This window comes from Cyprinodon tularosa, unplaced genomic scaffold (genome assembly GCF_016077235.1).
Source record: "Cyprinodon tularosa strain WSP-4 unplaced genomic scaffold, ASM1607723v1 ctg218, whole genome shotgun sequence".
NCBI classification, from domain to species: Eukaryota; Metazoa; Chordata; class Actinopteri; order Cyprinodontiformes; family Cyprinodontidae; genus Cyprinodon; species Cyprinodon tularosa.
In genome coordinates this window covers 202,761-218,289 of record NW_024038814.1, presented here as the reverse complement: position 1 = coordinate 218,289, position 15,529 = coordinate 202,761, and the positions used below count along the sequence as shown (strand labels likewise).

General features: G+C 37.4%; 1 protein-coding gene across 2 annotated transcripts in view; it reads left to right on the top strand.

Annotated features, from left to right (window-relative positions):
- The first annotated feature begins 1,146 nt into the window (after positions 1-1,146).
- nova2 (NOVA alternative splicing regulator 2) overlaps positions 1,147-15,529 on the top strand; it is an 86,798-nt gene continuing 72,415 nt past the window's right edge. Inside the window, exons 1-2 of one of the 2 annotated variants that reach the window (XM_038285959.1) lie at positions 1,147-2,057; positions 5,643-5,711. In XM_038285959.1, the coding sequence (XP_038141887.1) occupies positions 1,901-2,057; positions 5,643-5,711 (226 nt within the window). In that variant the 5' untranslated portion in view covers positions 1,147-1,900. The remainder of the gene's footprint in view (positions 2,058-5,642; positions 5,712-15,529) is intronic. The other variant, XM_038285960.1, reaches the window with a different exon arrangement.

Below are 15,529 nucleotides of genomic sequence, written 5' to 3'. Positions count from 1 at the left end.
GGGGGGGGAGACCCATTTTTAAAATAGTTAATCAGAAGGGTTGGTTTCTTCTTTCATCTGCATCAATTCATTTGAGCCTTAGGTTTCTGCAGAAAATGTAATGTTGAAAAAGGTCAACATCAACATTAACCCTACTCTAAGGGGTTGATGTTTGTGTCTTTTTAATCCCTAGAAGCAGAAATTGCAATCTTTGGCAGTGTATGCAATTGTCTAGTCCTGTTGGAAGATACAATAAACATGCAAATAAAATGTATGACCAGAAGAAAGTAGGTGCTCTAAAGTTTCCATATAGATCATTTAGCTGACTTTGGAAATCAACCACACTGGGTTTCCATGAATATCAAGCAGCTTGAATTAATTTGCTCTCCACCCTTCACAGTAAAGTAAAGAGTACATTGGTCACACTCTGAGTTAGTGTGGGACCAAATGTATTCTCAAAGTGTTACTTTAACACTGCAACATTTACTGTGTTCCTACAGATTCTGGGACCTATAGTTCCAAAGTTTTTTTTTCTCTGGATAAAATAACAAAACAAGCAATAAAAAAAAAACTTCTGGAAATTGGTATTTTAATCAGTGCTTTTGAAACACAAAAGTCTGCTTTTCCACCTTTAATATGCAAGTCATGCTTTTTCATGCAACACGTTTTCCTTTCACTCAATGTCCCAACCAATCTTTTGTAACTTACTATTCTTGTCACCGACTGTCGGCTGGACAATTCCCAGTTAGCCATTAAATAACAACTTTATATATTAGAGATCATTTATTGGTATTGGGACTCTTGACTGAGCTTGACTTTTCATATAATTTGTTTGTTTGTTGGTTCAAAATGGAGTTTGGTGACTAAATGTAATAGGAATTTACTGTCTGAGTTTAAATGCTGAAGTTAATAAACATTTTGGTTGATATGCAGCTGTATGTGGTTCTTATTAAAGCATGGAGCAGATGTTTATTGTTTTGTTTGTTTCTTTTTAAACACACAAAATATTTTTTTTTACATGTAATTTATTGGTATCAAACTCGTGCATATTTCTAAAACAGGACAGTATAGGTCCTAATGAAGGTTTAGGAGGTTAAGAAGGCAGATTTTCTGAGCAGACGTGAACGCATCACCAGGCCCTGTGTCGTCAGCCGTTTCCCTGCGCCTCCTCCAGCAGCCAGTCAGAGGAGGGATGCTCTGAACGCAGGACTGCAGCATCTTCACCGACTGAACAAAACGTCTCTTTCTCCGCGTCTGCTTCCAGCTCCGCGTCTCCGGACCCTCACCGCCCAGCGACACCCCGGGGTGTCTCTATTAAACGCCTGGAGCCAGGACAGGACAAGGAGAGACATATTGCACTAAAAAAAAAAACAACACAGGATTTTTAAAAAATATATTTTATCATCACTCCGGCAGTTTTTCTTTTTTTTATTTCCCAGTCTTCAGTTGATTTTTTCCTCTTTGTTGTTTCTCTTTTTGTTGTTTTTCTTCATTGTTCGCCAGGAGCGCCACCATCCTGTTCTGCCGGACATGAGAGCTGCTTACAGCGGAATGATTCACTTATCCAACCCGCATATCTGAAGGTTGTTGGAAGATAAAAAAAAATATTTTTTTTTTCTACATTTTCCCGCAGGACAGCTAATCTGCGGAGCTTTGGGATTTTTTTTCTTCCTCTCCGTTTCTGAGACCATCTTTCCTTCGCTGCGCAGCATCTCTCTGTAGCGCAGAGAAAACGCGCAGCTCAACCTGCTCCCGTCCGTAAGAAAAAAGGCGTATTTCCCCATTCTTAAAGCGCTCTCGCTTTCACTCAGGGCTCATCCGCACGGCTGCGCTGCGTAAAGAAAAGGAAAAAAAAAAAAACAAAAAAAACACGGGGATTTAAGCGCAGACGCAGCTTAAGCATCCAAGAGCGATCTCGAAAATGATGGCCGGCGGAGCTGTACAGCAAAACGGCATTTTCACAAATCCTCACAATCACAATCAACAACCCCACATGGAGTCCGACCCACCGGATTCGCGTAAAAGACCACTGGAGACCCCGACGGAGGCCAGCAGCACCAAGCGCACAAACACGGGAGGTAAGAGATGGGGATGCAGGAAAGACGCACAAACCTGAGTGAATGTGGGAACATAGGGAAGCAGGTTGATCCTCAGCTTTAGAAATAATAATAATAAAGAAAAACTTAGCGGGTGGGAATATGAACAGAAATCTGTTTTTTTTTTAACCTGGCGCTTTAAATCCAGAGGGGATGTTTTTCTTTTTTATTGAAGCCCTTATGAGCGGCAATCATTTTCCATCAGCATTAAAATAATCATGGCTCGCCGCTTCTGATGGGAACAATGAGGGGAAGCGCGCTTCTGTTTACCTCCACGCACACCCAGAATGATTTATCCTTTTCTTTTTTTTTGCACCATTCCGACTTTATTAACACCATATTATTTATTACTGCGTCTGAAGAAATCCGGCGGCCATGCTTGAGCCAATACAAAGGATGTAAACAAGTCAAAGGCAGGTCAGGCGGTTTGGCCCCTATGCGCGATCGCAGGGTCCCTTCGAAGGATGACCTTGTGGTAATGTCTAACATCAGCCACCATCACCGCGCTGTGTGTGCAATTATACAAGCGGATTCATAGCAGCAGCTTCAGGCCTGTGGCGAGTCTGTGAAAAACAAGAGGAGCTCTGCTCACACTGCGACAGCCTCGCTCTTTTTAGTGCCTTTTTTTAAAGGTGTTTGGGATTTTCGCTGCCGTTTCTTAATCAGATGATGTTTCTTTATTTCTACAAGCTGGATGGAATATGTCACCATGGTAATCACCACATTTGGTTTTTTGTTTACATGCTGTCATGCGCCAAGCATCCCCCCCTCCATCACCTGGCATTACAACCATAGCATAAACTGGCCATGCACCCCCCCTCCATCACAATGCACTTTTAATAGACTGCTCTACACACCGCACAGGTGTAATGCAATACTGGTATAAAGAGATCTGGTTCCCTAATGCCAGAGAAACGTTCCTTTAAATACAGTCTGCTAATGTGAGAAAGAGTTAAAGGGGTAGTTCTGCTATTTTAAAAAGTGGCTCTGTAAAAACCTAAGGTTATGTCTTTTATGTTGTGTTTGGCCCATTCTGACTTTCTTTCTTTTTTCAAACAAAGCTAAAATATGTCCTGCAGTTTTTTTATATATATACATAGAAGTTGTAGTTTGAAATTCAACCAACAAATAAGGAAATCAAAGTTCAATTTATCCTTCAAAACAAATTTTTATCACTTAAATCAGCTTTGTTTTGATGCATCTTTTGAATAGATAGGAGATGTTACATAAGCTGATGCATATGTAACCAAAAATGGAAGTTTCATTGATGAATTAAATTAATTTTAAGAACAAATTTAGAGTTTTTAGTGTTTTACCTGCAGATTCCCATTCAAAACCATGTAAAAGAAAATGGTCAACCAATATTTGGTCAGTTTTATTTATTTATTGCAACTCCAGTAATAAGGAGCTTGTAGCTACGGAAAATAATCATCTTGGTGTCTTTATTTGATATAAATCTGTTTGGCCTAATGCTAATGGCTGGACCAAAGAAGGTTCTTTCTTCCAGTTTTAAAATCGTCACAATTCCATACGAACATTAAGACCATTGACATGTTTACATCTGGCTTTTTCTTACCCAGAAGTTCATGTTATTTTTTTACAGGGAACTGAGGTTTATGTTTATGCATTAGCAGACGATTTTATTCAAAGTGACTTACAAAGTAGGCATTAGCATAAAGGGTAGGAGACTGTGCCCCATTATTTGACTTCCTGTGTACCTCGAACTTGCAGTGTAACAATAGTCGAATTAGTAAAGCAGCTTAAAAAGTAACTTTATTATAATTGTTTAATTGAACACTATTTAATCTTTTTTTTTTTTTTTTTTACATATTTTATTACCATCTGAATGAAATTTTCTTTAAATGTTACTTGTTTCATACAGGAAGAGTATCAGAGGTGCACCTCCTCCTTTTTGGAAAAAAAAAAATTAGTTTTATAAATGGCTGTTATTTGCAGACATACTAAGAGACAAATATTTACATTTTAGAGATTTAAGAACTTTTTTTTTGCGTGATTTTTTTAGTCCCTCTCTCATCAGCCGCTAGCCTAACTTTATCCTGCAAGATAAACTCATTTGTTGCGATTAAATCAGAGTTTGTACGTTGCAAAGATCTTAACTGCTAATAAAGTTTTGACAGGAATGCCACCTTTAAACATCATGAGCTATCCCTTTAACACACCTGGCATAAGCTTCAACCAGTGAAGGTCTACTCTATGCATGCAGGATAATTCTAATCATTTCTGTTTTTATGGAGATTTCAAAATGAACTCTGAGACATAATAAAACGGATTGAGGATTTTGGGAGATTCTGAATCTTTATGGAATCTGAGGAAGAAGAATTATGATAATCAAGGAAGAATCTCTCCTGCTGACTCTAAAAACTTTTAAGCAGTTTGAAAAAGCTAGGCATGGGCCGGTGTCAGATTCTGGTTTCATAATGATAACAGAAGACCTAGAGAAGGATAGTTTATCTGATGAGCTGTTAAAAAAGAAAACAAACAAATGATTCTGACTCCTGCTTTAAAAAACAGCTCATTAATTAAAACTGTCGGTCTAATAGTGATATTTTAACTGTAGGTAGCAAAAAAAACTAAACAAAAACTGTAAGTAAAAATGCTTTATGTGCAGAATACCTTACTGCTGCTCTGGTCTTAATAGTGGAACACAAGAATAAGGAGCTGTTAGCAGTAAATAGTCTCACTGGGTCTAAATTGTAGGAGCCTTGCTGGAGCCAGCTGGGCAGCAGTGTGCAGCTCTGCAATTCACTTTGGTTCTTTGTCTCAGTTCTTTGTTTCGCTTCTCATTTAAAGGACTTTAGATTTGTAGGAAGAAAGAGTACGTTTATAAAGTCCTTTTATGGATAACCGGCCCATGCCTACAACTACACCGACCACCATCTTTGTTAGCGACAGTCTGAGAGGGTCCAGCCAAGGATGGGTTGAGCTGCAGGTTAGCCGGCAGTGTTTAACTGCAGATCAATGCAGCACTCAGAGCACTAAAGCCTCCTCTAGGCTCTATGTAAAAACCCACAGCCCGGGCCCTCGGGGGACGTTCTCGCTGCCTGCGTAAATCTCAGCCAGCTTGTGCATTTAGACAAATGAAAAGCCTAGATGATGATGATGACTTTTACTCAGACATAGACTGTACCGCAGTTAGTTTAGCTCTTCCCCTGAAACCGCATGCTTAAGTCCAGAAGGAAACAAACAAACAGATCTTGGCTTGGGGTCTTTTTTTCATCTGTTTTATAAATGTATTATGTTCTAATATAAATTAATGATTTATGTCTTTATTATCACTAATTACTTATTACAACCTTGGTTATAATACTGAAATAAGCCTTAATAAAGTGCATAATGTGAAATTAAATATGATTTTGCTACTGTTTTTATTGTTTATCCCCTATTTGAGGGAAACAAACTCACCAAGCAGTGTTTTTAAAAAAATCTATATTCCTTAAGATGCACTCAGGTTGCAGATCTAAAGTTAGAGCTCATAATTCTGGTTGTTTCTCTGAATGATTAGTTTACGCCACACACTCCCCACCCCTGTGCTTCCTCTCTCTGTAGTGGCCTTCCTGCAGCCCATATTTGAAACTGAAGGGATTGTATACCCTGAACAAGAAACTGAGACTCATGGTAAGACAGACTTTGATTTTGATCTTCTACCTCTTTTTTTAGTCATTAATGTTAACACTGCAGTGTCTGAAGGCAGATTTCAGCAATAACTGAGACAAGTGTAGGATCTTTTTTTTTAACGCAGTCTGACTTTTAAATAGGATTTAAGGTTATATTGAACACCTTCATTCTTTTCATTATTCAGACTAATGCATGATGATATTGCTTCTATCGTATGTTTTTATTTCCATGACATCCATTACCATGCTTTTTTATGCAGATCCAGTGTTTGTTTTATTTCACAATGTTCAACATAACTGCACAGATGACTGCTGATGACCTTTGACCTCATGCTGGCCATATCATCTGCTGATGCATTGTTGAAACGTTCATCGTCCTTACGTTATAGGATCAAAGCGGGATAAATATGCTCCGTCTAGCAGTCGGTCACACGGCTGTTCTTCTTTGCTGTTTTATTTTGCCGAAACGTTCCTTCTTTGGAGGAAAGTAAAACATTTATTCGGAGATATTCAAAGGTATCCACCAATCAGGCCTTTATCTGCTGATACCGATTTCTGGTTTTCTTGAAAGTGTCCATTTTGAGGAGTTTCTTGTTCCATTAACTACATAAAAAAAAAAAAACGTGACGTACTTTGCTTTACATATGTAGAAGTAAATTATTATCTCATTTTATCCACCCAAGTACATTTGCCTATCCTTCATCTGATTAAATTGGAAAAAGAACATTTGAGTATCTTTGGTTTCCTGCTGAGGTGTTTATGGACCAAAAGCTGTAAAAAAATTCCTTGTTATGGTTAATTTAATCATTAAGATTTTTTGATTTATTTATTATTTTAATTAAACTTCTGTGTCACTGATTAGAGCCAATTAAGGGCAAATGATCTTTTGCAAATAAGTTTTTTCCATGTTTACTAAAACTGGTTGTTTCCATAGTTAAAACAGGGAAATAAAAATAGAAAATAAAATGAATATGCAAAAAAAGATCAATCTGTTATTCAGCTGTAGGCAGTATATTTTTGTTCATTTCATTCATTCTATATTAACAAAATTTCCAGATGACAAAAATACTTATTTTGTTTCTTCCTGGTTTTCCTTAAAGCTTCGCAATGGTTTGTGTCAAAGCCTAATCAAAGATGTGCATACCTGAGAAACAGTTTATAAAAAAAGCTAGTCAGTTGTCAGGGAGTAGAGACATGGGACCTCTGCAGCAACCCCCCCCCCCCTAAAGGTCATAAATCCCACTTGCTTAGCAAAAAAAAAAAAAAAAAAAAAAAAAAAAAAGGCTGAAGCTGATCTTAAAGACGGAATAGATCAATGAGTTGCTGCTGTGTCCGGCGTTGGCTTCACATCCCCCCACTCTCACCAAGCCCAGCTAATCCGCCAACTCTTAGCCATTCATATGTGTCTGCAGCCCCTCGCTGCCCCTCACCCATACAGCAGGACACAGCGGGCGTCCCCCCGCTATTAAAGGAATTCAGATTTCCCTCTCATCATGGAGCCCGCACGTGTGATCCGAGACGTTTAATCAGCTCAGCGTTAATATTTGATCCAGTTTCCCTTGTTTGAACTGAATGAGCTACATAACATCAAGATCTTCCCATGATTTTACTATTAATATATATTTATTTTTGCTGGAACTTGTGGAGAAAATGATAGAGTCATAAAATCATTGAGTCTGTTTCATGAATACATATTACTTGAATTAAAATTTTAGCTTCTTGTCTGCTTAAAAAATAAATGCTCTGACCTATTTCCCTTATGGTTAGGACACAGTCTCACCCAGAAGACACTAAGAGTTTGCAAAAAGCCACCATTTTAATCCTCAACAGTATCCATTTTTCAGAAACACATTAAAATTGCTCTTCTGCTTGCAGAGCTTTAACCCCCCCACCCCAGCAGTCTTTCAGCTTGAAAACAAATGCAGGCTTCAGAGAGAAAAAAAATGCAGCCTATATAAGCCATTAATAATCTTATGTAAGAAAAAAAAAATAAACTGAATGATTTTTAATTCGTTTTCCAATATATGAACATATTGGTGATGCTACACTTTTATTATTTCATATCATCTTTTTTTGGTCAGTGGATCTTCTGTATTGCCTCTAAGATGTAATACATTCATTTAGTAAATGGATGGGTTGGCTGTCGCTGGGAAGAAAGAGGTGGGGGTGGGGGGTACGTCCTTGCCAAGTGACAGACTGGAGAGTTTCTGCATGTGTGTGTTGTGTGTAGCTGTCGCTGTGTTTTATGTCTGACTACCTGCAAAAAGCAGAGCTGAAGCTTAATGAGAGAGATGAAGGGGGGTGTGGAAATGATGGATTGCATTACGAACACACACACACAACAAACATACATGTTGTGCATCGTGTCCTGGATGGATGACCCCTGGTCTTTGAAGATATCGATCTTATTATTATTTTTTTCTGATGTTCCTGCAGATGAGGTAGACATCTTTTCTTTTGGGGTCTTATCTTCAGAGAAGGGCGGCCATCTTTACATCGATCGAATCTCTGGAGGAGACAAACCGTAGCTGTGTGAGAGAGCGTGTCTTATTTGAAACTGTAACTAAAAGCAAAGTAATACCTTCTTAACAGTTACATTAAATCCTCACAATGGTTATTATGGGGTAAAGTACAAAGAAATACATATATCACCAAGGCAAATAGAAGAAAAAACTTTAAAAGTTAAAGGTATAAAAACAAATGTTAATTGCCAATATTTTAAAAAGAAAACAGATGATATGATATTATATTCTCACAATAACAGGAGTAATATTAATGGGGATGAAATAAAGGAAAATGCTTATTTAAGACTATGGGAATCAATCAGCAGATTGGGAGCAGGTGTGGACAGAGGAATCTAGAAGGGAGCTAGGGGAAAGGAGACTGACACAAGACTCAAATACAATAAATAAATAAAAAAACTAGAATAACACACAATGAAAACTCAAAGAGAATATTAGAACCAAAACCATGACATATTTTTATTGTGTCTGATAACCCCTCCAATTGCAAGAGATAAGATAGCTATGTTTGTTTTCAATTTGGAAAACTGCAAAGTTAAAATCCAATATGGCTGCAGCACATTTAACTATTAATCATATCTGTTGTCATAAACAGTCAATTTGTACATCTGTCGCTTTAATATCAATAAATCAGTCAGCAGTTTTCAGACTATCCAACAGATATTGGTGACATGAACTAAAAAAAATCTGACTTGCGGCTGTACTGCAACAAATAAAGATTCCATACTTCACTTTGATCTGCTAAAACAGGACACCATTTAATTGTATTAAATCATTTTTGTTATCATTGCATCATTTATTAATATTTTCGCAAAATTTTCAATGAAAGCATAACAAATTAAACCATCAATCACAACCCTATTGTCGTTTTTTTTTTAGGTTAGCAAACATATTTAGCTAGAGTTGGTAGTAGGTGCAGGATTATTATCTCTTATCTCGATTCTTGCTTTTCCCTGGTAACAATAAATATGGAGATTGTTCATACAAGCTTTACATTCTCGTGGAGAGAACGACTGCAGGTATGGCTTACATTTCTGACAGTTTGCTTAATACCTTGGGTGAATAAATAGAAAATGTCACTGGTTTTCCATTAAAGAATTGTTAGATGGGAAATTTTGGTAAGATGAAGCAAAGCTACCAGTACTTCTTCCTACTTCACTTTAGTTCATTTCTGTTTTTACTTGGAGCTCTCGAAATATTTAGCACCGTAATTCATCAGCCATTATCAGAGTGCATGATAACTGATGTTATTGGCTGTTTAGGTCAGTAACTCCATTATTGTTCAGCCTACAGGGTCAGTCGGCTTATTTGTCTTGTTAAAGCTGTTACACAAATCACTTCCTAGTCACTAAAGGCAGCTCAAGTACCACCAGTGGTTCTGACACTACAGTTTGAAATCAGTTAACCAATAAAAGCCAATGTTATTTACTGAGGATGGTATGGCAGAAATGTGGAGCTGCAGCGGAAATGTTTTATATTCTCTTCTTTATTCCTCTTAGACTTTGGTTTACTACGATAGAGCCATAAATAAAACAAAATGGGCTCTCTATTATCCTTCCAACCTATTTTATTACATCATAATATAATGAAGTTCTACAGGATTTAAAAAACAAAAAAAAAATGTTTAAGAATCAGGGATTTTAGGCCCTATAAGTTTTTTCACTTTTAGTACAGCAAACAAAATGAAAACAAAAATATGACAGATTTCATATGATTAATGTAACATTGGTGTGAGCATATTACCTGCTCACACATTAAAATAAGATATTTATAATGAATAAGTAGTTACTCAGCTATCCAATGTTAGATAGTTTTGGATTTATTACCAACAGCTCCTACCAGGTATTAATGGTTTAAATTGTAGTAATTACATGATGTTAAACTGTAATTACATCTCTCCTAATAATTGATATTAATTCAAATTTATTTTAGATTGCCTGAATTGCATTTTTACTGAATATATGGAGCTGATTATTATGCATAATGAACGCAGAGCCAAATGCTTTGTTTTGCCTCCCTCACACTCCTGTTTTGTTCAATCTTAGGCTTCCTCGCCTGGCGCCTCTCCCTTCTTCTTGTTTCATTCGTTCAGCCGCCCTTGTTTTTTCCATCCATTCTAAACACGCTTCTGTCTGCGCCCTCCTTCAACATCGTCCTTCCATCCTTTTGTTCCCATCAATTGCTGCCTTTGACAACGCTCACCCGGCAACTGTTTCCTAGGCTGATCGATGCGAAGCCGCCATGAGCAGCACTAGCTGCATCTTTCCCTTTCTTCGTCTTCCTACACCCTACTGTCTATCTCTGTTTTTTAAGCCAATGCGTCAAATTGCAAAAAAAGAAAGCATGGTACAGGGTGGGGCGAAAATGCAGGGTGGTTGGTGATGTTACCATAAAGCCAAGCACGCTATTGGCTGAGCTACCAGTCGCTCACAGCTAACTGGAGCCTGATAGGATAGCAGAGCAGAGTGGTGATGAATATGGATGAGACGGTGCTGAAAGGGCCGACGGAGACAGGGTGACTGAAGGGGCCCCCACCTTTAAAATAGTCGGTGAACAATACCGGATTTACGTGCTCACACATACAGGATGGAAAGAAAGTGACCAATTTAGCTCTCATTTCAGCTTCCATGCCTGATTTTCTGTGTAGACACCCTCAGGCGAATCTGATTGGCTCCCGCTCAGCCTTTGTTTGAACCAAAATTCTTCTGCAGGATGTTGTAATTTTTAGTTTTTTAAATCATTTTTGATTTTGGAAACAGATAGTTGAAGGATTTGTATACAATCCAATTTCAATGAGGAGTTAGAAATGGCACTGATGTAATATAAATATGAACAAAGCATTGGTTCCCTTACAAAAACATTGGGTTAAAGATTCATTTTCAATAAACTATTTTTTCCCCTCTAATCTTTAACCCTAAGAATGGCAAAATGTACCTGGGTGGTTATATTATCTAAAGATTTTCAGATTCTTGCTCCCTTTAACTCCAATACATAGCTAAAGTGAATTGATAGTGGGACAACAGAGCGGTAAAAAGGAATAAAACAGAAACATTTGCGGCTGCCTGCTTCCCTCTGCTAGCTCTAGTTGGTTTTGAGTGACGAAGGCCATCTTTTAAAACGCAGACAGCTGGTCAGAGCCTCCCTGTTGGAGAGCTTTACATGGACCCTTGTGTGTGTTTCAGTGTGTGTTTGTGTGCTACCTTCCAACAAAAGACCAGGGGGTGGAGGGGGTGTTAGACAAAGCCTGCACACCCCCTTAACTCTCCCTGCCTAGGAGAGATGAATATTTTCCAAGTCCTTAGAGCTTTAGGCCTCCATTCCTGCACCCCAAACGAGGCTCACATTGTTAAACAGTCTTTTTACCTCCCATCAGGGGTTTTTAATTTACACTTCTTCCATTTTTTGTTAATAACCAAATTATGACATTTGTTGAATCTACATTTTACCACCTTTAGGTTTTCCATGCATATTTTTAATTACATCTAATAAGCAAGACTAGTGTTGCATTTGCAAAACTATTTGTATTTAATCTTGATAAACCAGCGTGTGCAAATTAATTATTAACAGCTTCATAAACAGCTGTTCAAGAAATTGTATGTAATTCATGCATAATTTTTAAACAAATTTGTATGCCGATTATTTATCAAACAATTAAAGTGCCATCTGTCAACTTGCTGGCCCAAAGCATCATCTGTTCATAGAACTAGAATGGATTAGAATAAGATTGGTTTTCATCCAGGCCTTGTCAGTTTTCTGGATTTTATTAATTTTAATTTAATTAAATCATTTTTAAAGCCAAACATGTGTTTGTTTATAGCTGTAAAAATATGATAAAGATAAATGAAATGGCTTCAGCATAGGCATCCGTCATGGAAATAAAATGCTAAAATAATACATTAGAAGGAAGAGAATTTTTTTTTTTAACAATTTGGATAAATGAAAAAAAAAGCTCATCAAGTAACTTTTTTATTGCAAGAAATCCAAAACATAAGAAATCTTCTGGGAGGATAGAAGTGATCTTCTACCGCCCTTCTTGGTCTCTGCTGCCCCGAGGACACCAGATCCCAGGATTTGAGCTTTCAATCCCCCCTAATGTTGGAGGCCTATTCTGGGCCTGGTGGGTCTGTGAAGGCCTTAGCAACAGATTGGACTGTTTACACATCCAGTTAGGTTGGGCTGGAGAACGATTTATGATTTACTGTAAACAAAAGCTGCAGCTCCAGGACCTTTTTTTGGTCTAACTGCCCACCAAGGCTAACTGAACACACACACACAGTTGTTGTTTTTTGGTGCAGTTTCATGGATTACTTTGATGGGTTTGTCAAAACACACATAGCAAGGCGGAGTGCAGTCTCTCTGGACACGCTTTGAGATCATACTGTAAGCTCAACAGATCCATGTTGGTTGTTCCATTCATAATGAGCTTGTGGCCTTTTTGTTATTTCTCAAAGAAAAGTCCTATTGTGATTTCCCTTCTAGTAAAGAAGTGTGGGCGCTTCCAGCGTATCGTGTAACTGCAGGGATATGTCTGTGTCTTGGAGATGCTCGGAGGAGTGAAAACAAAGAGCCGTATCACAGCAGCCAGTGGGGCCGCCTGAAGTCACTCAACTGCAGACACCACATATACACTTACACATACACAGATATTCGTTTGTAACAGACCTTTTATGGGAAAAAAGTGCTTTTACTTTATTTTCACACCAGAGTACTTGTGCTTGAGTTTTGATTAGGCCACATGATATCAATAAGTTTAGAAAACCTAGTATCAAAAGAATAAGCAAAGGGAATAAAACCATGCTGTTACATCGACATGTGTTTTCAGGCAAGCGTTCTGTTTAGCTGTTTTGTCCACAGTGTAAATCATTTTAAGGTGTTTTACATGAAAGCCTTTATAGACCTAATACTGCTGTGAAGAATGTAAGTAACTGTGTAGCTATTATCAACTTGTGGGTCTGAAAGTCTGATTTATTCTCTGGCCTTTTAGCAAATCTCTTTTCAATAAAGCAATAACCAAAACCAGCTGCAATAATTGGTTAAAATTGTGAAACAGGCTACAATATGCATTCACACAAAGAATTTGAAAGCGTAAAAGAGCAGCATGATTTGTCAGTTTTTAATTATATTATAGCCTATTTGATTCAGTTTCTGTTTGCTCACTGGAAATAAATTAACTATAGACTTGGTCTTTATTAGTAACATATTTTTCGTCAAATTTTTTTGTTGTTCATCCCTTAGTTTGCATGTAAGTCTTCTAAAAAAATCTAAAAAAGGCAAAAAAGGTTGTTACAAGAATGACATACGCTAAATGACAGGATGGATTAACTAATTTAAATAATCTGAAAACGCTTAAAGCAGATTATTTATAAAAGCTAAATACTGTACTCAAACTTCGCTGCACTTTTACAAAAATTCAACCATACATCAGTTTGTACCTCAGTAAATTATTTTGCTGCTAATCATGCCTATCTTGTCTAACTGTATTAGCTTACAGCCCACCTGTTTTAATCATTAACTTGCCTTGGCTACCATACAAAGTATTTTTTTTAAAATTTAATAATAAATAAAAATAGTTTTCGTTTTTGCTTCGTAGCAGGCTAACCTTAAGAACTAGCTGTCTGAATTGCTAATACTAGCTTCACTGATTAGCATACCAATCCTTGTCCTATAAACTGTTTCCTTGACCTAGCTATGGTTAAAAAAAAAGAGCTCTTTAAAATGTTGAAGGGCAAGTGCTGAGCTCAAACTAAATCCAAATGTTGCTTTTTATCATAAAAAGAGGAATTATTTTATACGTGTTTTGTGGTCGTATTTTGTTAGAAACAATTATTTACTGAAATCCTTTTGAAAAACTCAGACAGCATAAGCATTTCTAAACCCTTTTATAATAATCTTCAGATGCTAACCTAAATGCGTCGGCTTTAATATTCTATAATGATTCTTGCTTTTTAAATCAGACGGGGGCATCTTATGTTAGAAGTCACCTTTTTCTGGAATGCAGAGAACATCTGCTTCGCTTGAAAAAGTGATTTATACCAATCCAGCAATAATAAAACCAAATTGTTTCTCTGATGATTTTGTTTTTCTCCCCATACATACTCAACAATCTAAGAATTAAAAAAGTACTAAATTAGCTTTACAAAGAAGAAGATTTAAGGTTTGATCAATTCAAATCAGTTTATTTATATAGCACCAATTCACAACACATCATCTCAAGGCACTTTACAGTTCACCAGATCATCCAGTCAAATTGATTCCAAGTTTTCTATCTAAGGAAAACCAGTTGATTGCATCCACTCATTGACTCAGATGCAATCCCTCACACTAAGCATCCTTGTAGCAACAGTGGAGAGGAAAAACTCCCTTTTGAAGGGATGAAACCTCCATCAGAACAAGGCTCGGTGTGAGCGGCCATCTGCCGAGGCCGACTGGGGTTTAAGGAGACAGAAGCAGAGATACAAAAAGCGACTGTAATAGGCGGCCCACAGCTGATATTTCTCTCCAGGGTGGTCTCACAGCCAAACAGGAACAGATGAGGCGAAGCTACTATGAGAAAAAGCAAGGGAGCATGATGTTAGAGATTGAAATAGATTCTGCAGAGTGGAGGAATAGATTGAATGAAGCAAAATGATGAATGATGAAATAGGGGTCTCTATGTCCTCCAGAAGTCTAAGCCTATAGAAGCATAACTACAGAGATAGTTCAAGATAACCTCAAGTCGTCTGATGTACTTTAGCCATTTTTAGGCTAGCAGTGCCTTAGAATTTCTATAATCATTTCTTATCTGATTCTCCAAATTACTCCATTAGATTTTATCTTGCTTTGAGTAGCCATCATTAAACTTTGAAGTTCTCACTCTTTCAATATTCTAGCGTCTAATAACGATAAAGGAAAGGGATTTATGCAATTAATTAAAAAATGTGTAAAATCAGACCTCTAGACATCTGTTCAGTTGCCGTTTGATGTGGCTGAACCCTGACCGGTTGTATATTTTTTTACACTAATGTTTTCATAGGTTGTGTAATAGCTCTCAGCTTTCCACTGACATCACCGCAGTACATCCCCCATCTGTGTCTCCTAAGAAACCCCCCAAACTGCCCTTCTGTCATGTGGTTTGTTGAGGAGACATCCTCTAATCGTTTGCTTTTAGAGTAAAACTGTCCCACGATTAGAATTTGCAACTGACAGATGGAATGCTATATTATAAATCCTCTTTCTAAATTACTTTTACTGGGCATAACTACTTGTTTAATGAATGCACGTACCAATGTCACCATGCGAGTGAAAACGATGAATGTGA